This window comes from Fundulus heteroclitus, chromosome 12 (genome assembly GCF_011125445.2).
Source record: "Fundulus heteroclitus isolate FHET01 chromosome 12, MU-UCD_Fhet_4.1, whole genome shotgun sequence".
Lineage (NCBI taxonomy): Eukaryota > Metazoa > Chordata > Actinopteri > Cyprinodontiformes > Fundulidae > Fundulus > Fundulus heteroclitus.
The window spans coordinates 3337714-3363021 of NC_046372.1; the positions used below are offsets into that span (position 1 = coordinate 3337714).

The window sequence follows — 25308 nt, forward strand, 5'->3', positions numbered from 1 at the left end:
TATATATATATATTTGCAAACGGAATAACAGAAAAACCAAAACAAAATCGTATGAAGCTCAGGAGGGTGTGTGCGTAGAAAGGAGTCACGCGGGATCAGCCCAGGTATTCCTGTAGTGGTGGCCTCTGTGACGCGGGCCCGGCCAGCAGCGATTCAACCAGTTCTGCCGTGACAGCCGACACCACCGTCCACACCCACAGCCGCCTGCTGATGATTGTAATGCGGTCTATTTAAAGGCGCTCATGCACACTACTGCTCGTTAGACATGCATGTGCTGTGCATCTGAGAGCTACCGGAATCCCTGCCTCAGACCCACTTTGGTTCTGCTCGGTTTCTGATGCACTCAGTAAGGATACGTTTCTTTTAAATTGGTCCTTTGAAGTGCTCCCTGCATAATAGGCAACGTTGTAATGTGCACAGACTGATCAAAGCAGGGGATTGTCCACAAGGCAAGCCACAGGCTTTGCTGTTTGCAGGAACTAGTAATGTGAGTGATATAGGCTGACAAGATGAGCGTACACAGTGCCTTGCAAAAAGTATTAATACGCCTTTAACCCGTCCATATTCTCTTACAACCAAAAACCTCAGGGTATTTCATTGAGATTTTACACAATTAGACAAACATGATTATGAGCTGAAGGAGGAGTTATAGCCTCTGAGGTTAAAGGGGGGGGGTCCAAACTTTCTACAACGTGGGCCATAATCCCCAAATTTAAAGTACTCAGGAGCCGTATTTTTTTCACAACTAGAAAAAAAAATAATTGCAAATTGATTTCATTTTGCCTGCCCAGCAATTAATTAAACATGCAATTTATTCTTAAACAAAGTAATTACATTTTTGTTTTGCCTTAATAAAGCAAAGGCACAAAGGTTCTTCATTTTTTTGGGTCAATTTTGTTGGTCTAGAAAATATTTTTATTTATTCCCAGCAACTAAAAACGACACTTTCTTAGCAAAACTGTTCTGTGGGTGTTTGACTTTGATTTCATGCTCCATTAGTTAATTTCCCTTCAAATATATTCTGTTAAATCCCGCCTCCCCTGTTTCTTCCCTGTAATTATGCACATCTGTTGAAGAAGATTAAAAAAAATTCAAACATGAGGAAAAAAACGCTCTGGTCAATTGAAGTTGACGCTGCAGCACACCTCCTGCCGTCCCGCACTCCTGGGTTTATTTCTGAAAGCTCACAGCTGTGCAGAATATTACCGTCTCCCAGAGAGAGCTCAGCATTGGCACATGTTTGCCTAATTATGAAATAGGACATACGATGGAAGGGTTTTGTTCAAATTACATTCATGTGTTAGAATGGCCCAGGGTAAATCCAGACCTAAACCAAATGGAGGATTTATGCCTCCATTTGGTTTAGATTTGGAAAAATTCACTTTGTTTTTTGACTGAGATTGAGCTGTTTTGCAAAGTATTCAGTCTCTAGATGTGCTAAGCACAATATTCCAGAGGACTTGAAGCTGTAATTGCAGGGAAAAATTTGTAGAAAAAAAATTACTGTATTTGCCAAAAATAATGTGAAAACGATGTATCGTTTTACTCCACAGTCAAGCACTATTTAATTGTAATGTATCACATCATAATCCCAGCAAGATACACTGAAGTTTGCTGTTTTAATGTGATAAACTGTGTAAGAAGTACAAGAAGTATGAACACTTTTGCAAGGCACTTCAGACAATTTGAATTAACTTCTTTTAGGCCAAATTAATCAGTAATAGAAGATCTGTCCCCATCGTATTTGCACTATTATGACCCAATATTTTGGTACATCAAATACTGTTGTGAAAAGTGAAGATGGACTGCATTACTTTACAACTGTGTATCTATGAGTTAATCTAAATGCAGGTTGTTGTCAGCTCCCTGTACTGTCCACACCTGAGAACGGACAAAGGTAGAGAAAACACTGGACAGAGTGAAAGGTATACAAAACAAATACAAAAAAAAAAAAAACATGCCAAGTGCACAGCTTAATACAATAACTCAAGGCCAAGTAAAACCATCTGGACCAACCAGATGACTATTCCTGAAAAGGGTGGCATTATAAACCGTATATTTTCAGAACAGAAAACATACAGAGCAGTGAATGTATGAAATAAAGACACAACAGTTGGTTATGTAACCTGTAAAAACAGCCGGGCTTTTGTTGCATCACATTCCTGAATCCTCTGTGTTTTTGTCTGTTGCCCCAGGACCAGAGGTCTGACTGCTACCGCCCTCTGCTGGGCGTCCTGCAGACTCGCTCCCTGCAGCGCCGCCGTCACTGATGCCCAGCTCCTTCATCTTGGGCTCTGCGGGGCTGCCGGAGCGGCTGGCGGAGCGGCTGCCGCTGCGCTGCCGGCGGTGCTTGGCCTTACGTGGACTCGGACTGCGGGACCTCATCTTCATGACAACGGTGCTGTCGTCTTCTGAGCTGAAGTCGGAGCTGTCTGAAGAGCTGCTGTCGCGGTCGACAGTGGGTAGCTGGATCTGAGGATGAACGAAAGCGTGTTGGAAAAAGGTGCAAAATGTCGGCCGAATGTGAAGATGGAGATGAGAGCATTTTGCTACCCCCAAGAAAAAAGCGATGAGTTATGATTACCTGAAATGGCTCTGTTACACCCACTATGGTGCTCATGTTGTTGCTATAGTAACCCAAGATAAAGTCGCCTGAGCTTTTGGGTAATTCCTCCTCTGTAAAGGTTACCTGGAAAACAGACGTTCAGATATTTATCGGATGCGACAGAAAAGTGATCTGCGAGCAGAATCCAGCGTGCGTCTAGATTACCTGATGTTCCTGGCAGGGAAACTCCGACTCATCCTGCTTGGCCCACACGTATCCCACGTAATCCTTATGGTGCTTGAAACCCACCTGTTGGTGCGACACGAACATCACAACAGGTAATTGTTGAGCCGAGACTGACATGGCCCCAAAAATGATGTTTACAGCTGTGTGTGTTCTCCAGGATTTTTCAAACGCTTTCTGCGGGGGAAGCAGGAGGACGGGCTACCTTGTACAATCCAATCCAGTCCCAAGAGCTGCGGGAGTAGCTGTGCACCAGTTTGAAGATCACCTTGGCATCTTCAATGCTGTTCCACTCATCCTCCACTATGAGAGTGACCAGAGGAATGTCCACCCTGTAAGGGAACTGAAAATATTTAACAGAAGTCAGTCGATGCCTAAGAGCTGAAGTTCTGGACTCCGCTGTGGGTTGTAAAAACAGTGCAGGGGGTCTAACATCATCAGGGACCCCTCACACCCCCACCATGGACTGTTCTCCCTGCTGCCCTCTGGGAAGAGGTTTCGCAGCATCCGCTGCAGGTCAACCAGATTCTGCAAAAGCTTTTTCCCTGCTGCCATCAGACTGTTGAACTGCTGCTGAACTGCTGAACTATAACCCATAAACTCTGCACAACATTCGCGTATTTGCACATTTTGCATCATTGCATCTCCATCTAGCATTACAAATGGTGCCAAACTCTTAGTTTCTAAATGCATTCTTGCACAAATGCCCTTTGCACAATCAAATTCTGTACATACAAATGGTTTTTAAAAATGCTCACCTGTACACTGTGACTTTCTCCAGCACTGTTTACATTTCAATTGTTTTACTTTTAAAATCACTGATGCACCTATACTGTATTTTAAATCTACTGTAATTTACAAGCTGTATTCTTTTGGGGTCTAAGTTGGTCTCCGCAGATAGAAACAGGAGGAATAAAATAAAAAAAGTGACGAGCTAGAGACAAAAACACTACAGCAGTGGAAAAAAGGAGACTGACAGAAATGTTGATCATTGTTAGACAAAGATAAATTGTTAGATTGCTGTTAGACTTTATCATAACAGACTGTTTACCACATGCTAATGGTTACACGTGTTCTGATCTGATCATGAAATGTTTATATCGTTTACACTGGCACATGCATTAATTACTCTGAGATGTTGCTGTACTACCTTGCATATTTTCTCACATTGTTGTGTAAATAGGCTGGTGTTTTCCCTCTGTTTAACTTGAATATTTAATTTTTATTACCCGAGTATGCTTACTCAGGTATCTATTTTTACTTTTATTATGGCCTTTCTGATAAGCCCCTTTTTTTGTTGCTTTAGAACCAACTTTAGATTAGATAGGTTGTTTTTTCACTACTATAAACTGTGTGTAACTCTGTCTGTGTCTTTGCCCTTGTCACGCCCAAATGTCCACATTATGGGACAATAAAGGAATTTCTTATCTTATCAGTTTACCGTTTTAGTCCTGTTAAACCTTCTCTTGAGATGTTTCCGTAGTACACATAAGTTCAATAACCAAAATTTAATACATTTATATTTAGTAATTCATCAAATATTGATATTTAGAGTTGACCTATCTTTTTCAAGACGTATGCAACTCACCCTGGCATACTGGATATTAGCTTTCCACACCTGCTTTATCAGTGTTTGGAGCTTCATCCTTCCAGCCATCAATTGTCTATACCTGGTTATCTGTGCGGGGTCGTGGAGTAGGGGGCGTGGGGTGGGGTTGTGGCTGGTGCTCCAGCAGACATTGGGCAATAGGCGGGGTACACCCTGGACAGGTGTGCTTGGAGTTTGTCACAACTTATTGTTTTTTTTACTTTTTAAAGAAAACCACAGACTTTTGAAAGGATTAAGTTCCCTGAAGTTCCCTGTTGGACCAAAGTATCAAATTCCTAATCCTGTTTATCTCTGAGCTACTTTGTAATCACTTCTGCATCATGAGAGAAAGAAAAGAAGCACTGAGGATTTATGTTTCAATAGCATTAAATATCATAATCAAAATATTCAGCTTTAATATTCCAGTGCTAAGTTGTTCTTAAATTGTGCAGTTGTATTTTTCTATCTTTTGGGCAACAGTAGCGCAGGAGCTAGGGAGTTCATCCTGCAATTGGAGGGTTGATGGTTTGATCCCCCTCTCCGTCTGTCTCAGTCGTTGTGTCCTTGGGCAAGACACTTCAGCCGAATTGTTTGCTGGTGGTGGTCAGAAGGTCCGGTGGCACCGATGCATGGCAGCCTCTGTCAGTCTGCCCCAGGGCAGCTGTGGCTACTAACTGCTCACCACCATCACGGTGTGAATGTGTGAATGACTGAATGTAGTCTGAAGCGTTTCGGGGTCGTCAGACTAGATAAAGCGCTATACAAGTACGTTTACCCTTTGTAAGAACTGGCTTGTTTCTGCCCTCCATAACACCAGCCCAACATCCAAATGCACAAACACTCACATCTGCCTGCTGCCAGTGGTGTGCAGTCAGGGGAGGCAGGCAAGGCATTGCTTCACATGTCATCACGATGAGTAAATATGTTTTCTGAAGGATTTCAATGTTTTTACGGTTAAAATTGGAGACTTTCCAACGCTCCTGTTCAAATACACAATATAAGGGTGAGGTGAGGTGAGGCGGTGTTGCTCTTATTGAAGTTCTTGATGATTTGATAGAGGACCAGTTTGGGTGTAATCTTTTTAGCGGCCATATCTGTGCCTATTGAGCCATTTATGCAAAGCCATGATGACAGCACCTGTTTCATTGGTGGTAACAACAGTTTAGAAAAGAAGAATGGTTTTGAGCACTGCTTGCTTTTAAAGAAACCATTCAGCTCTTCTAAAGCAATCAGAATAAGAGAGCAGCATCATCTCCCCTGTTCTCCCCTGTACTTTCTCTGGAGCTAAGGATAAGCACCAGTGACAAAATGTCCCTCTGTGGCTGCACTGAAAACCTGGTACAAATAATGGAAAGTAAATGCAACCAAGACCCAATGGCACAAAAAAACTGAAGCAGTAAAGTTTGTAAAAACAAACAAACAAAAAATTCATGTTCATCAAAAAAACAAAACAAAAAAAAAAACATTTGGCCATGACCGTAGTTGTAAATGCATAAAGAAAGGATAAAAGCTGCTAAATCTGTTTGTTGATCTTGTATTAAATTGGCAGATTAGTAACATTTGTACACTTTAACCAGACTTAGGCCACACATCTCTATTGCTGTTTTTGTTTGTGTGACACTTCTTTTATACTTTGGGAACCTATTATATGGCTACAAGGAGCTAAAATGACCTGAGTTATCAAATATTGAATATAAACTGCCAATCAAACTTAACAGATAGAATAAACAAGTGTTACGGACTCATTCTACATTTAGTGTTCTCTACATATTCTTTAGATATGCAATGAATTTAGTGCAGACTGTTTGCATATTGGGTCAAAATCTTGGGATCAGACGATGTTCATATATAAATTTGTTAGGACTGTTAATCTGTCAAAAATCCAAGGCTGATGGCATCTTTATGTCTCCTACCTGCAGGGTAAAGATGGACGACACCGGTTTGTGGTCACTGACGGTGTACTCCATGTGGCTTCGGTAACAGTGCTGCGTCACTTTTATCCCGCTGGTCAGCCCTGAAATCGAACCGCGCTTCCCTACGCTCTGAGCAGCTGGTGCTGTGGCCCTCAGGCGCCACAAGATCCGGTCAGTCCAAGCTGGCTTACGCTTCTTCCCACTGGGATGAGTGTGAGACAAAGATGGCGCAAGATGAAAAGAGAGACTGAATTTTAAAACAAAGAATGTGGGTAGGGAGGGGGGTGCATTTTCAAAATCCCTCCAGGCTACTCTGTGGACCTTTGAGAGAGCAGAGTGCTCCTTTACTCAGCTCTGTGATCTCTGATCAGTGGCCTACAATCTCAAATAGCCCCCCTGGCATCACCAACCTTGTATCGTATGTGTCTGTTCCAACGTCAAACTTGTAGGTGGGAGGAAATTTCAGCGGTCCCTCGTGGAACCCTTCCAACACCGTCTCACTGTCTTTGGCCATGTTTAGCTGCAGAAAATTACAATAAATAGAGACTGCATGCTGTTTCACTAAATAATAACTGCTTGCATAGTAGAGTTCGCTCTGTTGCCCTCTTGTGGCTGAATAAAGTAATTTAAAACAAAGCATATACAGGCATTATGAGTTTATGATTTTATGCATGTTGCCTAAAAATTTAGCGCCGAGCAAATACATTTTTTATTATGTAGTGCTTTAAAAGAACAGCAGTTAAATAATTTTTCAGTCCTCTAATAAAATAAAATACACCCCACCCCCCTCTATTTTTTACCTGATCCTTCTCCCACAGCATGGGGAACTTGTTGTTGTCAATGGCGGATTTTACAACTTGGATTTCCAGATCTTCAATGCGGAAATTGAGATCCCCAAACCAGAAAACAAGACTGAAAATAAAGAAAAAGATAGATCAGTATTGGTCATTTAAAAACAAAACTGAAGCAATATAAAGGGTCTGTTGTTGTGGATGTTGACAGCAAACACATACTGGTATATTTCAATACTTTCTCTTTAAACTGGAAGTTAATCTAGTTCAGTCATTCAAATTTAAAATGTGAACTTTATTTATACATCACTACTGAATATAATGAAATATTGTGTCTTGGGCGTTTTTTTAGGTTAATTTGTATGAAATTTCAAAATTCAGTTTCTCAGAAAATTACGATATTAAATACAGAAACTGATTAAATTCAGATTTCTGTAATTTGGATAGAAAATTACGGAGTACAGTCAGGAAACTCCCAACATTTTTATATGCAATGTCCTGCTTAGAGTTTCCCAAATTCTACGATTTTTCTTAGAATTTTACCTTGGTAAGATAAAAGGTATTCACAAAGCATCTTAGGCCTTAACAGAGCTCCTAAAGTGACAACATGTTAGGAGTAGTGAGGATGACTTTTAGTGAGGCTAAGCATGTCTTAAGCAGTGAAAGTGGTGGAAACAGAAAGAGCTGTCTGGGTGATCGACCACTTAAACAGTGGAGGAAATGATCACTTAAACTTCTTCAACAATCATACAATTATAATTAATTGCCCAGCAACAGCCACAAACATCGCTGCTCTAGAGAAGACCAGCATGGAGGAATAGGTTATGCTACAAAGTATTGCGTTTATAACTTTTGTTATTGACCAAATACTTATTTTCCACCATCATTTACAATTATAAAAAAAAAAAAAAACATCATACAACGTGATTTCCTGGGTCCCCCCCCCCCCCCCCCCCCCATTTTTGTCTCATAGTTGAAGTGTACCTATTATACACTTCTTTCTAAGTGGGAAAACTTGCACAATCAGCGGCTGACTAAATACTTTTCCCACCCACTGTATTATAAACCTGTCATACGCAGGAATTTTGAAATGCAGAATTGGTTAAATCGCAGAGAAGGTGAAGTTTTGCAAATTTCTAATTTCAGCTGAACATCGTTCCTGTTTTTTTTGCTTTATTGCTCCCTAACATTTTTAAACGGTACCGCTGTAAGAAAAGAAAAATGATCAACGGCCCTAATGTCCTTTGTAATATTGCATTTGTTGTGATTTCTTCTTGTCTTTATTGTAAAAGACAACGTCTGTGCCAACAGACAGCATTTTCAGACTCATATTAGTAGAGGTTTTTTCAGGAGTGTGTCGTCACCGGGAACTTCTTTAACTAAGGTCGCTCTGATGACCACTGAGCAATCATATATATATATATATATATATATATATATATATATATATATATATATATATATATATATATATATATATATATATATATATATATATATATATATATATATCCGTAAAACTGGACACTGTCTCTCTCCCCCGTTCAGGACTTACAAGCTTCTGCGTTACATTAATGCACAGTTTACTGAGTGTATACAACTTCCATGTATATATAATTTTTACTTCTTATTTTACTGTATTCTTAGTTTTTGTCTGCACCATCAACACCAAGTCAAATTCCTTGTATGTGCAAACCTACTTGGGATGTGTGCACTTGTATGTACACAGACTTACTCGTGATCCAGGACACCAGTGGCCACCTGGCCCTCAAACTGCTGCTGCTGCAAGATGCTCTCGAAGTCCTCCATACGCTCATCATGGTTTTCCAGGTGAGCAGGAAGGTGGCAGTTAAGGAAGCAGATGCTGTGGCCAAACACCATCATTCGGGCGCTAACTCCACCTTTATTTCCCTGCAGCATTGACAAGGCAGGAAGTTGAAGTTTTTGAATTTAACTGACCTGAAGAAATTAGACAGAAAAAAACTCCAAGAACGGTAAGAAGCATGTGGCAACTGTATTTACTGGTATTCTCCACAGCAAAACAGGAAGTGCCCTCATTAAAGAGTAACCACCATCAATGTTTAATGAAGAGAGTCAAATGCACACCGGGGGGACAAAATGAGTGAGTGAATTCTCTCCTGCCGCTTCTCTGACTAGCTTAAATGAACAATGTTCCAGTAGAAAATCTTTTCACGCTGATCTTTGCTTTAGACAGAATTGAGTCAAAAGAGCAGCTTTTGAACATATCTGAAGAACTCCCAATGTCAACATAAGCAGATAGAAGTGAAACAGGAGTAAATGCAAAAGCCGGCTAACTTTCCTCTGAAGCTGGAATATGGCATCTCGAAATCACACAAAACCCATCAAAACCATATTCTAAAAAAAAAAAAAACATTCTAGTTGCAAATAGATGATATATAATTTAATTTAATCAATGCAACCACTAAAGGAGCAGTATAACCCGTCAGAAATGTTATATTAGCTGCTATTATTACAATGTTTTAAATCCAGAGCAGCCATGTTGAATTTTCAGGGCAAACTGATGTAAAATCTGAGAATTTTCCACTTTTCCAACTTGGATCCTTTGAGAACTCAGTAAATATTAATTGTACAATTAAGCTGCATATTTCAGGGAAACTACTTGTAAGAGTAGTGTTTTTTCACTTGTAGTTTTAGCCTTTAATAAAAAAAAACTTTGAGAAAATCTGGCTCATGGACCTTTGCCCCATGTCTCAACCCCATTTCCTGTCAGCCTAATTTCACATAAAGGCCTCTTTAACCCCATAACTGAACGAAGCAGCATTTGACTAACAAATTAAAAGACTGGATAAGATAAACTCTTGCCTGCTTATGCAAATGAGTCTAAGACGTGATATACTGCAAACCTCAAACCGCAGCAGAGCCGTAGCGGTGTGAGGTGAGCTCTCAGAATGGCGTCAGCAGCCATCTTACCCAGTAACCCCCCAGTCCGGTGCGGGTGGTCTCTGTCTGGACTCCACGGAGAAAAGGCAGATGGAAGTATTTGGCAAAGACCAGCAGTAGCAGGCCCTGCATTCGCTGGGATGTCACCTGAGGGACAGAATTGTAAAGCTGGGTAAGGGCGGGAGCATGAAAAGGCAGGAGAGATACGGGGTGCAACTTTGCATGAGTTGCACAAAAGCACAGTTGTACAAATGCAAAACATCGTGACCCTTGCTCAAAGCTTCTGTGACCATACTGGGCTGCTACTTAACACGATGCACTGCACATAAAAGGATGAAACAGCATCCACATATGAGAAGAGATTACGCTTTACCTCTTTTCATCCTGCAACCTCCATTCTTTTGTTATGCTGCATTAAAAATATGCATGTCCTGGCATTTGCGTTCCTCTGACATTATAAACAACACCGGAGGTATTCTTGCAGAGTTAATGCAACAAAAACATGGAAAGTACTTTTTTATTTATTTAAGGACGAGTAGTAATTTGTATGATGTGTCAAACCTGTTCCCAGAAATGTACGCATGTTCATCCCTCGCTCAGCCTCTGTCAAGATCCCAACCCCCAACCAGAGTCTGAAGAAGCACAATCACACCCGGACTGAAATCCCTCACAGGCATACCTCCCCACGTGACCAGCCCCACTTTGCCTGCATACTAACAGCCTATTTGAACAATTTTGTTGCATAAGAGATTCAGCTCAGCTAAAAAGGCGACAAACTTTGATTTCTGGTACGTTTGCCTGCCTACACTGCTGCTGAGAGGCATCTCTAATCGATACCAAGGAAGACTCTCACCAAGCCACAATTTTGGGTCATTTTGACCCAAAGGCAAGTGACCGAGCCAGATGTGCACGTCTGGCCTCGTGCAACAACGTACATGACAAAGAGAACGAACTGAGTGACAAATGGTGAGGTCAGCAGGGAGGCTTGTTTCTTCAACCCAGCCTCCAAAGCAGATGACAACAGAAACATCACTGCCCTCCTCACTGCTTCATTAGTAACAATTACAGACACACCTCATTTGTTACATTTTTAGCTGCGTTAGTCATGTTAATTATGTCTTTTCTGTATATGAAACGACGTGACGTACCAAATGTACTGCATTGTGCCACGCTGCTGTTAGACAGCTTAAACGGTGACTCACAAACGTGGAAATGTTTGTGACAATCAGCAGAAATTTTCTGGTGATTCACCGGTAAATAAAAGTGTCCCGTGGGCTTCCCGTGTTACAGCGGCGTCCTGATTTGACGAGGGTGTCCTGTGCTTGCAGCAACCTGACAACCAGTCCTAGAGAGCGGAGAGTCTCGGAGCGAGAAAACAGATGGTGTCTCTTGTGACTGTGTCTGTCCGGCATTTTATGTCCGTTTACGTTTTTTTTTTTCACACCTGGACACGGTACGTTACAGCTACAAACGTTGATGCGTTTAATTGGGATTTAAAGCCGTAGACCAACACAAAGCAGTGCATCATTTTGATGTGGAAGGAAAAGGGTACACAAAGAGATGGTGACTGTGGGGGAGCTGCAGTACTCCACAGCTCAGGTAGAGGAATCTATTGACCAAAAAAAAACATATTTAAGAAGAATTATTTAAAAGCTATTTTGGAAAATCCGATAGGTTGTATTTTTCTCAAAGTGTCTTGTAGGCTTTGTGTCTCTGGATTGTTAAGGTTACGGACCCCTGCTCTAAACACACTATCCCAACACTGAAACAATATTGGCAGCGTCGTGCTGTGGGGATTCTTTTTGCAGGTGAGACAGAGGCTGGTTGGAGTTGACGGGACGCTTAAATAAGCCAACAAACAGCAACCCTAGAAGGTAATCCATGCAGGGGCATCAAACTCCTTTCCTCGGGTCGGTGTTCTGCATCTTTTGTTGCTGAATTACCTCCTCATGCACTCAAACCCTCCAGAGTCCTGCTAATAACTTAATTATGTGATCCAGGTGAGCTGATGCAGAGACACATGTAAAAGCTTCAGGACAGCAGATCTCAAGGATGGGAGTTTGACGCCTGTGCAGCAGAAGACTTTAAACTGGGGAGGAGATTCACCTTCCAGCACAACAGCAACTCTAAACAAACAACCAGAGATCCAGTGGATTAGTTTAAGTCAAAGCCTTTTCATGTGTTAGAATGGCCCAGTCCATGTTCATACTGTACATAAAGAAGACAAGCGTCTGTGGCTAGACTTGAAACAACATGTTGAGATGATCGTCTGCCAGTTTGACTGAGCTTGGACTATTTGGCAAAGAAGAACTGGCAACAATGTTAACTTGTAGATGTGCAAATCTGGTGGGGTGTTGAGCAGCTTTCTGCTGCAACTACAGATTCACAAGCAAAATAGCAACAAAAGGTGGTTCTGCAAAACATTGAATCAACTGGGCTTATAGCAAATGCACAGTAAACCTGTCACATTTTATATTTAGTAAAAACCTCTGAAACCCCTCCATCCTTTGCTACCACTTCACAATTATACACTGCTTTGTGTTTGTCGTTTACATTACATCCCCAAACATTATACTATATAAGTATTATATATATATATAGCTTATATTATGACTCACAACACATATACAATACTACTTTGTATGTGTTGTGAGTACAAACTATATTGGTATTATTACAAGTTGAATTTAGAATTGTACCATATATGGTTAAATATCACAACAATCCAATTGATATATAAATATAGTATCTAAATATCACATTATGTGAAATCATATGTAAGGAATTGTATAAGTAAGTAATTTGCTATGTTGATTTGACACTGAAAAATGTATTTGTAAACTAAAAATGGCAGTAACCCTATAATTTATTATGGAATGGGAATGGGGGGTGGATAAGCTTGTCTTCATTCCACTCCTTTCCAAGTTATAATTTTTTTCTGTATTCTGTAGAACATTACATTCACATAATATTGTACTGTATGTGTTTTCCTACAGGCTTGGAATAAACCAGTAAACTCAACTAAAACTAACTAAAACCAATGAAACACGCTGAAGTTTGTGGTTGCAACGTGACATTTCTAAGGAGTTTTAATACTTTGCCAAGGCACTGTAACCTCCTATAATAGAACATTTCTTTAGTCTCAAAACTCCTGACCTACTATCTAAATATTCACCAGAAGCAGACACACACAGATGATTTTAAAAGAGGTTTAAGTCAACCTAGCGGGCCATGAAATAGCTGGGGGACAGCATCAATTTCACTGTCAGAGGCCCGTCTACGCTGACAACAACGTGATCCAGAAATAAAACGGCACCCTGGGAGACATTTGTCCAACACTTTTTTTTTTTAGCTTGACAGCTCATTCACACACACTCTGCGGTGGATAGAGAGCCGTGCTTTTCTTCCACAGGCAGCCAGTGCAACAGCGCAGCTGTAACGCCGGCTTTTGTTTTGGCAAAACCGTGAAAATCAACCAGACGGTTTACACTTTTCCCAACGTAAATCCAACGTAGATGTTTTTGGAAGCAGGAATGCTATCCTGTATCGCAGTATAATCATAATTTTTAGGAATATGCAGCCTTTAAGGCACTGGCTTTAGAGCTACAGCGGTACGGCGAGGAAGAGTGAGCGAGTGCTCGGCAGACAGAGGAGGATAACAGATCTGCTGACAGACACGGCTGTTATAAATCATCAACCCGTCCGTTGCTCAGGGAACAAAATAGGCCTGAACAGCAAGCTGAGGTCTCTCCACTAATAATGTAGCGTGCAAAAGGAGGAGCCGGTTAGCCTTTTTTCTCTGAAAGCGAGCATTATTATTTACAGCAATAACAAACCATTACTGACCAGCACATAACCAAAGGGGCTCAGCCTCTCCATGCAGACCTCGCTCCACTGGTCTGTGAACAGGACATCTTTCAGTCTTTTGTTAATCATGGAGTTCACCTCTTGCAGCCTTGGAAGGAAAATGACACAAAAAAGTTAACCCCAGAGATTTTTTCAAAGAGACGCATTTAAATCTAGGCCTGACACTTCATGAACAGCACCGTCGTCGGCACTGCTGCGTAAAAAAAAAAGACTATTTGGCCCTCTTACAGATTTCTTACAGTCTGCTTTGTTGTCACACCAAACATGTTTCAGATCAACACATTTTAAGGAAATATAAAATGCAGTTTTTAAATTACGAGTTAATTTAATAAAGGGAAAAGAGCTACATAAACCAGCCAGTCCTATATATTGCCACTACCATTGAGTCATGACATTTAATTGGTTTACACACAAGCCTGATGAATGCTTGAGCAGAAGAATTTAGAAGCCTCTAAAAAATAATCTGTCTAACATAAAGGGGGCTGAAAAATCTTGAAAAGTCTGGAATGGTTACAAAGCCATTCCCAAGGTTTTGGGACTCCAGTAAATTACAAACACAGAAAGCCGAAGAAAGATGATGATCGATCTCAGGATTTGTTGGCCTACCAAACCCACTCCCAGACGGCCTAGTCAAAGTCTGGGCTTTAATCCCACTGAAATGATTTGCCATGACTTTAAACCACTTTCGTGCTCAAAAATCAGATCAGATCAGATATACTTTAATAATCCCAGAGGGAAATTACTGCTCCAGTAAAACCGTACGATTGACAGAGGCCATGCTGCCAAGGACCCCGCCTTACGCGGTGCCCACAGGGCGCTGCCATTAAATCCTCCATTGTGGTCAAATTAAAACTGTTTCTGCAAAGAGGAGTGGGTCAAAATCACTCGCCGCCACATAAAAGACTGATGGAAAAGTGATGCTTGTTATCAGAAGAACTGTAGCAGTTGCCCTTGGTCCAGGGTGGCACATCGAGGAAATTATGAGTTTATGAAACACCAACTTTATCAAAAAGAGCCAGATTTGCTTGGTTAGTTGTTTACCTAAATAAAAGGAAACCCTTTGAAAACTAGATTTTGTACTTATCCAGGTCATCTTTGTCTGATATTAAAAGTTATTTTTTTTATGATCTAAAACATTTAATTGTAACAAGAAAATAGCTCATAGGACACTCACCCTATGATGTACATGTCCGTGTTTCCGTCCCCCACGTTCAGTCCCAGCAGAGCGGTGATGTCATCAGGCGGCGTGGCAGAGCCCACGTTCCAGGTGATGATGTGCACCCTGTCAGGGAAGGGTGTTACGTAAGCTCCCACAGCCACTCTTCTCCTACAGACCTGAGTCACAGCTTGCAGACTGAAGGAGACAGCTACCTCTGCGTCAACATCTCACCGCTGTCCTGGCCTTCCCTGTAACTCTGCCACCGTTACACGAGCGGGTTTTAAACGTGTTCATTTTAAGTCTATTGTCCTGACTTTGTGATAACACATGTGGGTGGAGCCACACAGCCTTCATTTCAATAACTGCACACTCGGGTCAGTTTGGCCAATCAGGCTACAGGATTCAGTAGATCTTAAACTGTCAGAAGATACATCAAAACTTCAGACTTTTAGGTGACCTCGTTTTGATTAACTGGACGTCTTCTGTCAGAACCGTAAGTTTGAGGGCAGATGACAGCAAAGCACCGCAAAAGATTTCTTCCCCACAGTCGACATTTATCAACACGAGCAGGAGCAGGAAAGCGGCTGTGCCTATGAATGGTGGAAGAGTTGTCATTAAACCTAATATTACATTTTTTAACTTTAATCCTCTCAGCATATTACATCATGTGAGATGATTGATGCCTTGCAAAAGCAGAACCAGAGGGAAACTTATTTTATTATAATGTCCCATCAGTGCGGAAGTAAATTTTAAGCTCTTCCCCCTTTGGTAAAGAAAACTCCTAACCAATCTGAATATAGAAATCAATAACTTTCTCAAATGTTTTTCTTTCTTTTTTTTTTACATTTTTTAATTAATGTCCCTTCTAGTAACCCTTTTAAGTTTATACCAGATCAACTCAATCTATTGAAGCATGGAAATATTTTTTTAAGTTTTTCTAACTTAGATATAAAAAAATACTCAAAGATGAGCTAGATCATGTATCTAATAATTAGGTTACATATTTTTACCAGCCACTTTATTACATAAACCTTTGTATTACTAGATTGGGCCCCTGTTTAACCTTCAAGGCTGCCTTAATTATTTGTGTCAACAAGGTGTTGGAAACCGATTTGACATGATAGCATTGTATAGTTGGTGCAGATTTGTCTGCTGGCTAAAAGTCCCTTGTTTTCACAATGTTCCAAAGGTGATCTGTTTGACTGAGATCTGGTGAGGCCGTTGGAGTAAAATCTGGTAATCGTATGTCCATTTAACCAGTCAGACGATTTTGAGCTATCCATCAAAAGATGTGTACCTGCTGGTCATAAAGGGGAGGATGTATTAGGCAGCAATACTCAGGTGGGCTGGAACTGAGAGGACCACAGAGTGCCAAGAAAGCATTCCCCACATCATTATAACACCACCACCATGATTTGATACTAGGCCAGCGTCTGAATGTTGCAGTTAAATTTGAGATTTAATGTCTTTTCAATCTGGGATTGCTCAGTTTTTGTAAAAACTACGTAAATTATTGCCTCAGTTTCCTGTTCTGACAGGAGTGGCACTGACATCCAATGTGGTTTTCTGCTGCAGGGTTTGACGTGCTGTGCATTCAGAAATGGTATTCTGCATAACTCGGCTCTAACGACTGATTATTTGGGGCTGCTGCCGCTTTTTCAACGCCTCCGACCATCATGTCCATTCTCCTCTGGTCTGTTTTCCCTTTTTTCAGTCTGTCTGTAAATCGCAGAGATGGCTTTGCGAGATGATCCAAACCGTTTTTAAAATATTCAGACCAGACGGCACGGCAGCAACATCTATGCATCGTTCAAAGTCACTTAAATCTATTTTCCTCTCCATTATGACGCTCAGTTTAAACTTGAACAGGTCGTCTCCACCACAACTAGATGCCCAAAATTGCTTTTGCTTGCTGCCATGTGATTGGCTGATTTGCTATTTGTGATGACAAGCGATTCAACAGATACCTCATAAGATACAGATACCTCGGTAAGTATAAAATGTTTTAGTCTGTTTTTATATATAAAAAGGCATAGAAATTAGCTAGAAATCTAAAAACAAATATATAGTCGTTTAATACTAAATGTCTGATACAACTGCAGCATTGCTCGTGCCTCAGCGTATAAAAATAGCTGGTGTGTGTACTGAGGCGACTCTATCTCAGCTATCTGGGAACCAGAGGCCAAACATCAGCATTCAGAGGCATGAATGTCAGTACCAAGAGATAGAGAAACCAACCTGAAGTCCTCCAGAGTCTGAGGCTGAGTGTCAGCAGTGCCTGCCACAGACAGGGCTCTCTGTGCGTGCGGGTTCAGGTGAGGGGGTGGTTGGGGCACGGAGGCGGCTCTAACAGGGTGGTGACCTGGACCTTTAGGACCGCTCTTAATGCTCGGCCCGGTGCGCTCTCCGGCGGGGCGAGGGGGTTTCGGGTGGCTTACCACAGTGCCGTCAGGACTGCTCTCATTCAGGTTGATCGGTGGACCGGGTTCGGTTTTGGGTTCGGTTTTGGGCTCAACTCTGGTTTCTGAAATATCTACAGACCCCTCAACCCTGGCAGTTCTCTGGGGCCGCCGAGGCCTGGGAGGTGCAGGGGGCTGGCCGGCGGTGGGATCGGAGGGTGCGCCTGAGGCTGGAGCTGCAGATGCTGTTGAAGCCTCTCCTCCCCTGCTTGGCCCCTCGTCTCGTGTCTTGCTTTGGCTCAGGTTATCTTGGTCCATTTCTGTGATATCTAGGATAACAAAAAGGAAATAAATATTGAAAATTGCATCATTTCTATAATATGTTTTCTATTTTTTAATCGAAATAGAACCAGCCTGGCGTGCCTGCACTTCCATCTCCAATATTCTCAATGAAGCTCACGGTAAAGGCTGTGTCAATTCTTAAAAAGCTGAAAAGATTCACGGCTTAGGTGCAAGATTCTGTTGAAGGGACTATTTGTTTCCTACTCCATAAATCTGGACTTTATGGAAAATTCACAAGAATAAACCATTTATTATAAAGACAGGCAATGAGGCAAAGAGATGAAAGAAGGTACTCCGCTCAAATGATGACAAAGCTGAACCATTTGGCCTACATCACTTTTAAAACACCATCTCCACAATAAAACATAGTTGTGGCAGCTACATGTTGTTCTTCAGGTGGGATAGCAAGTCAGGTCCGAGGTGATGGGAAACTGGATGGAGCTAAAGACAAGGTCCTGGATGAAAAACCTATTAGAGTCCAGAAGAGACTTGAAACCGGGGCTGCGGTTCACCTTCAGGCAGAATAACGACCCTAAACGGACATGGCCGCACAACTGAATTGTGTAGACATGTGTAAACATATTCGTGTGTTAGAATGGTTCAGTCGATGTTCAGACCCAAATCCAAATAAGAATCCATGGCAGGACTTAAAAGCTGAAGTTCACAGATGCTCTCTACCAAACCTAACTGAGCCTAGGATGCTTTGCAGAGAAAAACCAGTGGAAATTTCAGTTTCTAGATGCACAAAGGCTTAAAAAGACAAATCAGAAAAGACCCAAAGTCATAATTAGAGCAGAATGTGGTTGTGAAAGGTATTGGCTTCTGAATCAGGTGCATTTCACAGTTTTCAAAAATTGTATTTATAAAAAAAAAACTTTCAAAATCACAGATCCTTTTTCTTCTTCACAGTTAATATCCCAAAAAAAAATAAATTTTCCAAGCCAATGTAAATGGCAGACTAGCCAATATAGTTAATTTCAGAGTTCCAGATTGTCTTTAAGGTCCAAAATAACCAACATGATATATTTTGACTGGGTAAATAGGGGGGTTATAAAACTGGAAAGGCAATCCCTGTTCAATGATAAAGTCAATTCCTTTGAAGATTGTAAGACTTTCCTGCGGCCCTATTGATCCAGAATGTCAACAGAGTCATTCTGGGGTCAAATTATTATCGCTGCTCAATTACCTGCCTTCTCAAGGCATCGGAAACAGCTGAACACAGCTGCCTGTATTGATTTTAAACTTAATGAAAGGACAAATGTGAGAACTAACAACAAGAGAGTAGAAAAGAGATAAGAAGAGACGTCTTCACTGTCCTAACCTGAAAACAAATTTACCATCATCTCAACTCCTGCCGCAGCGGCACAAAGGTTTTCAAGCCACAACTGATTAACCGAGTCAGTATAAATTTGCTTGAAGCCAGCAGAGGAACAACTGCTCGGTCCAAATCCTCCCAAATCAGCCGCGAGGGTTCAAATAGAAGAGAGAGTGGGAGAGAAAATGAGGAAGCTGCCGAGACAGACAGAAAAAGACGAGGAAGCAGAAACAAAAGGAGGAAATTAAGCCAAGTTATTCAGATAACGCTCCACTCAGCCGTTAACGGCTAAATAAATCCCTTATTTGCTTTTCTGTGCCTCCTTGTATGTCAAGCGAGGGTAATACATTAGAACAAATTTTACAGTTTATAATCCAGAGTCCCACATATAGAAGTGTTAACACATGCCACTTAAACAACTTTCCCACAAGATATTAAAAATCGATCAAGATATAAAAAAAGAAAAGAAATCAATAATGTTTTCATTATTATTCCTAGAGATGCACTGTTCAGAAGACTTAGTTTAGCTCTGACCTGCCGACACGTGTTCAGATTTCTCCTCAAGAGCTACAAATAGCAAAAAAAAAAAAAAAAAAAGGAAAAAAGAAAAAGGCGCCGTTTCTGGATAAACCGAAAACCAAACAGTGTAAACCACAAAAAGATTTCTAGTAGATGTTACTGGAAGCCGGTCATTTCAAAAGATATTCCTTTTTTCCCCCCCTCCAAGATCCATTCAAAATAAGTGACAGCTGGGTTCGACTTAATCTTTGAGAGGTAAAACATCTTGTTTATAAGATTTATAAATGCTTCATTTGGTTATTGTAACTATCCAGAAGTAATTAATTATTGAGATGTGTGTGAGAGAGAGCAGTCACTGTTACACAGCTCTGCAGTTAAATGGGATTTAAGTACTTTAATTTTAAACACCTCCCCGTTACTGAAAATCGCTATGCTTTGAGTCCTCCCATAGTAACAGTTTGGGCACAGAGTAGCGTTGTGAGCAGGTGGTGCCATTTGATGCGGGCTGTTCCGTTGTATCGTAGGATTACAGGATTTGAAAATACGGAACAATTTTAGCTTATATGTCTTCATTGTCAACAAATCATGGATGTTAAATCCCTAAAACAAACAAAAAAAAAAACACGTTTATACAGTTGAGTACAATCCTCTGTACATGTGAGCATATACAAGCAGATTTAGGCAGCCTTGACCCCAATCCATCAGTTCCTGATGGCAAAAATATTCATCATAAAGACAGAAACAAAAATGCCAGGGTCAGATGTTTGTGGCGCCTGGGAAGCTGTAAGCCGCAAATGATGTTAATGGTTACAGCATCGCATTCTCCACATGGCTGGGATTGCATCCTGTGCATTGTGCCGGTGGGGAGAGAGGAGAGAGAGGGAGAATTTCTGCTCAGGGACACAGAAACGACAGAGCGCTCGTCTGATTATTCACACGACCTTGAGCAGACAGGGGCCCCGACATTCATGCTGGGATGAGAGCCGGCTCAGCGTTTCACATGTACTCAGAAACACGCCGGTCTTCCAGTCCAGCAATGGCCCGGACACTGGCTGAACACGGTGTACTCCGGAGGTCCAACAGCAGCATTAAGTGGGCGCACATCGATGTGGGTATAGGTGCAAAACGGGGGAAAGAGAACGAGTGGGGGAGCAAACCAAGACAGCCCCCTTCAGTGGCAACACTGCCATTTTGCAGAATGTCTCTCAACTGATCCCCTCACACTTCCCTTTGGCACCGACTGTTTATCCAGTCTTTAATCCTTCTTCTCCGGCTCTTTTATCGCCCCATTTTTTCCCCCCAATCCTTTCTGTCCCCGCTCCTTCGCACACAGCCGTCGTTCCATTTTACCCACCTTTATTATCCTCATCCTCTAATTTTCACTTCTCACCATCAGACGAGAACCTAAAACACAGATGATCACAATGATTCCCGCTCCCTTGTCTCCCCGTCCTCCCCTGGATGGGCATACGTGTTCTGTGACATGCTCTGCATTGTTTTCCCACAGCCAACCCCCCCTCGCAGTCACCATCAGTGACGTCAACGAACCGCAATCCCAACATCCACTGTCACAACAAACGTCTTTAAATACTGTGAGGGAACGAGCCAAACATCAGCCTTATGCCTTATTGGGGGACGATTACCCCTTCCATTTCCGCTCAAGTTCACCGAGGAAGGACTGAAATGATTGGATAATAACAATCCTGTCACAGTGTTTACATGCTCCTTTCTGAGGGCTCGAGAGCTGAGAGCCAGGAAGCATGCAGTCAGTGCAGCCCAAACAGCAGCCCCCCCCCCCCCCCCCCCGGCCGGCCTTCTTGGCTCCTCTGGCAGGATTAATTGACAACAAAGATGGTTTCAGATGGATGAGTCAGATAGACGGCGAGGAGCCAATTTGTCTTAGACACTAAGGGTAAACATAAAATCAGCTGCTCGCTCGTGCCGATTCTTCTTATCTCAAATTGGCTGGAGCTGCGCGGCTGCACCGTGTGTTTATCTCTGACTCATTCTGATCTCTCTGGCGTTTTAACGTTGAAATTAAAGCCGTTCAGCGTGCTGGCGGTGAGCGCCTCCAGAGCCATACGCCCCTGTGACTGGGATGCTAATGATGACCCAGACAGAGATGAAACCAGCAGCTGCTGCCACAGCTGTAAACGGCTCCTTCCAGGTCCTAATGCCAATGTGCATTGCTTCACCTATATCCAGGGGGTGTCGTTTCCCCCCCCCCCCCGATCAAGTCAAAGCCGGGGCTGCACAACGTGAAAAAGGGGTCCTCCTGGCCTTAATACAAGCAACGCATTCAGCCGTAAATCGGAATCGGACATATTTCCCTTGACTGACCCTGATCAGTGATGTGTCGGTGAAATACGTAATATTCTGACTTTTTTCTCCCTCTATCAAACAGAACCATCAAAACTTAAAGCTTTTCTTATGTTTGGTCTATAAATTCATCAACTAAACAAACAACGTAAGTTGCATAAAGTGCAATAATTAATCCTGCAGCACTTGATTTCTCTATTACGCAGATAATGTCCACGGAGGTCAGGGCGAGTATACGATCAGACTCTGTCTAATTCGGATTAAAACCACCTTGATGCATCTCTACTTAAAACCTAAAGTGGCTGTGTCACAGTGCGTCCTATCTGGTAATGTTTGCTGTTATATTGAAAAACATGTTATGTGTGGGTCTAAATATGAGGGCATAAAGGAGAACGTTGTGGAGCATCAGGTCACGTTCCACTGTTGACACTTACCCGTACAGAATAATGAAAGTTTATAGAGATGGAGTCCGTTTGAAGGGGTGCGCGTCACTTTAGCACAGACGTCACGTTCTCAGTTTTTCCCCCCATGTCTAAAGGTTCAGCTGACATTCTGGAAATGAAATTTTATTTCTGAGGCGAGGGAATCTTGATCACTGCGAAGAGCACTGCGTTGCATGAGATTAAGCAATATTGTTGGGTCGTTGCTGCATGATCCGAGTCAAAGCTGTGTTGCACTGGTGCACATGTACGGTATACCTGGCGTGTGAGAGCGCCGGCTCTCACAAAGCAGGAAAAGCCCAAGCAACTGGCCAGATGGATTATCTGCATTCAGTAAAGCAAGAAACTTGTATTAGGTCACCAAATATGACATGGAGATAGTAATTATCCATTTCCATAATCTCCAATCGGTGATGTTCACACAAAAAAAAAAAAACGCATTTGACTCGGATAGTAAGTATGGACGGTTAATTTTGCCGTTTGAAGGATTTCTTTCTATTGAGGGTTCCATGAGAGTATTCATAAATAATATGTTTGGACATATTGATTGAATGCATTTACTGTGTGCTGTTTAGCCGTACAGTTGCACTACTTTAATTGTTGTACTAATGGCTAAGCCTTATTTTTAAAACTACATTTGTGTTTGCAGGGCTCTGACTGTATGCGGCGATGGATGCGCTGACAGAAAGACAATTATGGAGAGCTGGATTTTAATCACTTTTTTTATCATCCCTTTTATTGTTTTCACCGCAAATATCACAAGGTATCACGATACTATCGTGATAGTCTATGTCACCCATACTAATAACACAAATCACAATGACAATTGGGATTCAATATATTATAAGACCCCAAAAAATGGATTCCAAGATCAAATATAATCCATCAGTTAAAAATGGTACAAAGCAACCAAATGCAACCTTTTTGCTTATAGGTTTTCCTGGGAGTTTTCCTCTCCACTGTCGCTTTGTGCATGCACGGTATGAGGGATTGCTGCATAGTCGCAGATGACTGTCCACTGTGGCTCTATGCTTTTTCAGGAGGCGTGAATGCTGCTCGTCAAAGACTCCATGCAATCTACTGGGTTTTGTGAAAATTTTTGACCAGTCTGTCTGGATGATTTGTCTGAATTTGACTTTGTAAAGTCCCCTAATTTTCTGTTGCTTTAAATAATGATGTGTGTTGTGAATTTGCGCTACATAAATAAAACATAGAATTTATTTATTTATTTATTTTGCAATTAAGGGTTTCTGTAGAGTGGAAAAGATCATGCATGCACGACGCAGATCGTTTCACACCGCCAACCAACCTCGTTCTGCAACACAAATCCAATGACAAACTAATTAAACGCAATCCTCTGCATGCAAATGGCTCGCCGTCTTTAGCGAGAGGGTCGGTCCACTGGCCACGCATCCCTTCCTGCAACAGCAGCTTCACGGTACACTGGCTGCGGCTTTAGCAAATACCAGGGAAACTTGAGCAAGGATGGCTGCATCGGAATTGCACGCGCTGCTCTGGACTCCAGCGTCGCCACAGGTGATGCTGCTCGCAACGACACTTTCACCCTTTCATGTAGCTACAACTCGCACGCATGGCTTTATCGCTTATATCTGCCTCAGCCTCTGACTAAAACAGAAACAAAAACAAAAGCAAATGCAAGCGACGCTTTGGTGACAGTCCAGTGTGCAGCTGTGTTTGGAAACCACTGGAACACGCACACACTTGTGCGCAGCACACCTCCGTTACACCACGACAGAAAGCGGCCATGCCTCACCTGGAGAGGCAAGCTGGAGGCGATTTTGCCCAACAACAGACAACGAGGACGGCTTTTATAGACGGGAAAGAACGCGATGGTCCCTTTTTTTTATATCTGTGCCAGTGCATTAAAATAGAATCTCAGACATGTGGGTGTCAAAGTCTGCAGCGTGGGTTAGTGTGGAAGCGAGCGTCTAAAGATAAGGGATGAAAAACCTCTGGGTGATTCGTCATCAGGCGGACAGAGCGGGGGGTTTCACTTCCTAAACAGGACTTGTAAGCAACAACAAACAAAACATCCTGACACACGTAAGCAAAGCACGGCGTGGAGGGTTTATTTCAGCGCACTAATCAACTAGTGAACACCTTTACCTGTGCAGGGCTCTGCGGAGTAAATAAACCCTGTGTGCAGACGTAGAGGTCGTTCAGCCCGCGGTCTGGAGGGTGGAAAACGAATACGACTCCCCTCGCTGTTACAGAGAAACACGGTGAACTTTCCGCTGCTGCCTCCTCAGAGTTACCATCGGCATCTTCTTCGCCCTTCTCCTTTCTTTCCTTCCTTCCTCCCTTCCTTCCTCTCTCAGTCGGTGGATGGGCAGAGAGGAGGTGCAGCCAAGGCAGGTAGGTGGGCTTAAAGCGATGCTGACCACAGGTTTGTCACCAGGCAGGTTACACCTCCCGCGTCCCTAACCGTGTTCGTACACAGGCTGCAACTGCAGCTCACACCGACATGCCCTTCAAAACCACGGACGGACAGACGCGGCAGCGGCGCGAGGGGGCAGCGGCAGCTTCCGTGAAGGAGCCGTCGCCGAGTGAGGGAGCCGCTGTGTGGTTGATCATTACACAGTACATCCGATACGAAGGCACACACAGAGCTAGAGCAGCTAGAGTGCGCTCAGAGGGGGCCAACCCAAACGGCAGACCCAGTGAGAGCGCGCGCGGCTTGGCTAACAGCAACGCGCTCGTGCACCGTGTCCTTGCTCGGTTTCTATGGAGATACACGCATGGACCATTGTCCGAAACGCGGTTTTTGCCCGTAAATAATCGGCGTCGATTCCAAAGGGAAGCGCTTTTCTATGTGCTGTAAGTCTATATTGGAGCCAGAACGCCATCTAGTGGTTGGTGTTGTGTAGTGCAGGTTGTAACGATTGAGGCGGTTAAATGCTCTAAACATGTAAGTGCCAAATACCA

General features: G+C 42.4%; 1 protein-coding gene across 1 annotated transcript; it reads right to left on the minus strand.

Annotated features, from left to right (window-relative positions):
* Positions 1 to 7: 7 nt before the first annotated feature.
* inpp5jb (inositol polyphosphate-5-phosphatase Jb) lies at positions 8 to 25205 on the minus strand. Its single transcript, XM_021316995.2, has 13 exons — positions 24490 to 25205; positions 17267 to 17756; positions 15044 to 15151; positions 13849 to 13957; positions 10033 to 10149; positions 8816 to 8991; positions 7090 to 7201; positions 6700 to 6809; positions 6290 to 6491; positions 2994 to 3131; positions 2771 to 2854; positions 2585 to 2689; positions 8 to 2472 (listed from the first exon to the last, which is right to left on the minus strand). The coding sequence occupies exons 2-13, from the start codon at positions 17743 to 17745 to the stop codon at positions 2155 to 2157; spliced, it is 2058 nt and encodes a 685-aa protein (XP_021172670.2). The 5' UTR covers positions 17746 to 17756; positions 24490 to 25205; the 3' UTR covers positions 8 to 2154.
* Between the last annotated feature and the right edge of the window lie 103 nt (positions 25206 to 25308).

Coding starts and splice junctions, on each gene's coding strand:
- inpp5jb (XM_021316995.2), bottom strand. CDS start 17,745: ATGGACCAAGATAACCTGAGCCAAAGCAAGACACGAGACGAGGGGCCA. Junction 13,958..15,043: donor ACGGACATGTACATCATAGG/GTGAGTGTCCTA, acceptor TTTCCTTCCAAG/GCTGCAAGAGGTGAACTCCA. Junction 7,202..8,815: donor ACTGGTGTCCTGGATCACGA/GTAAGTCTGTGT, acceptor CTTTATTTTCAG/TCTTGTTTTCTGGTTTGGGG.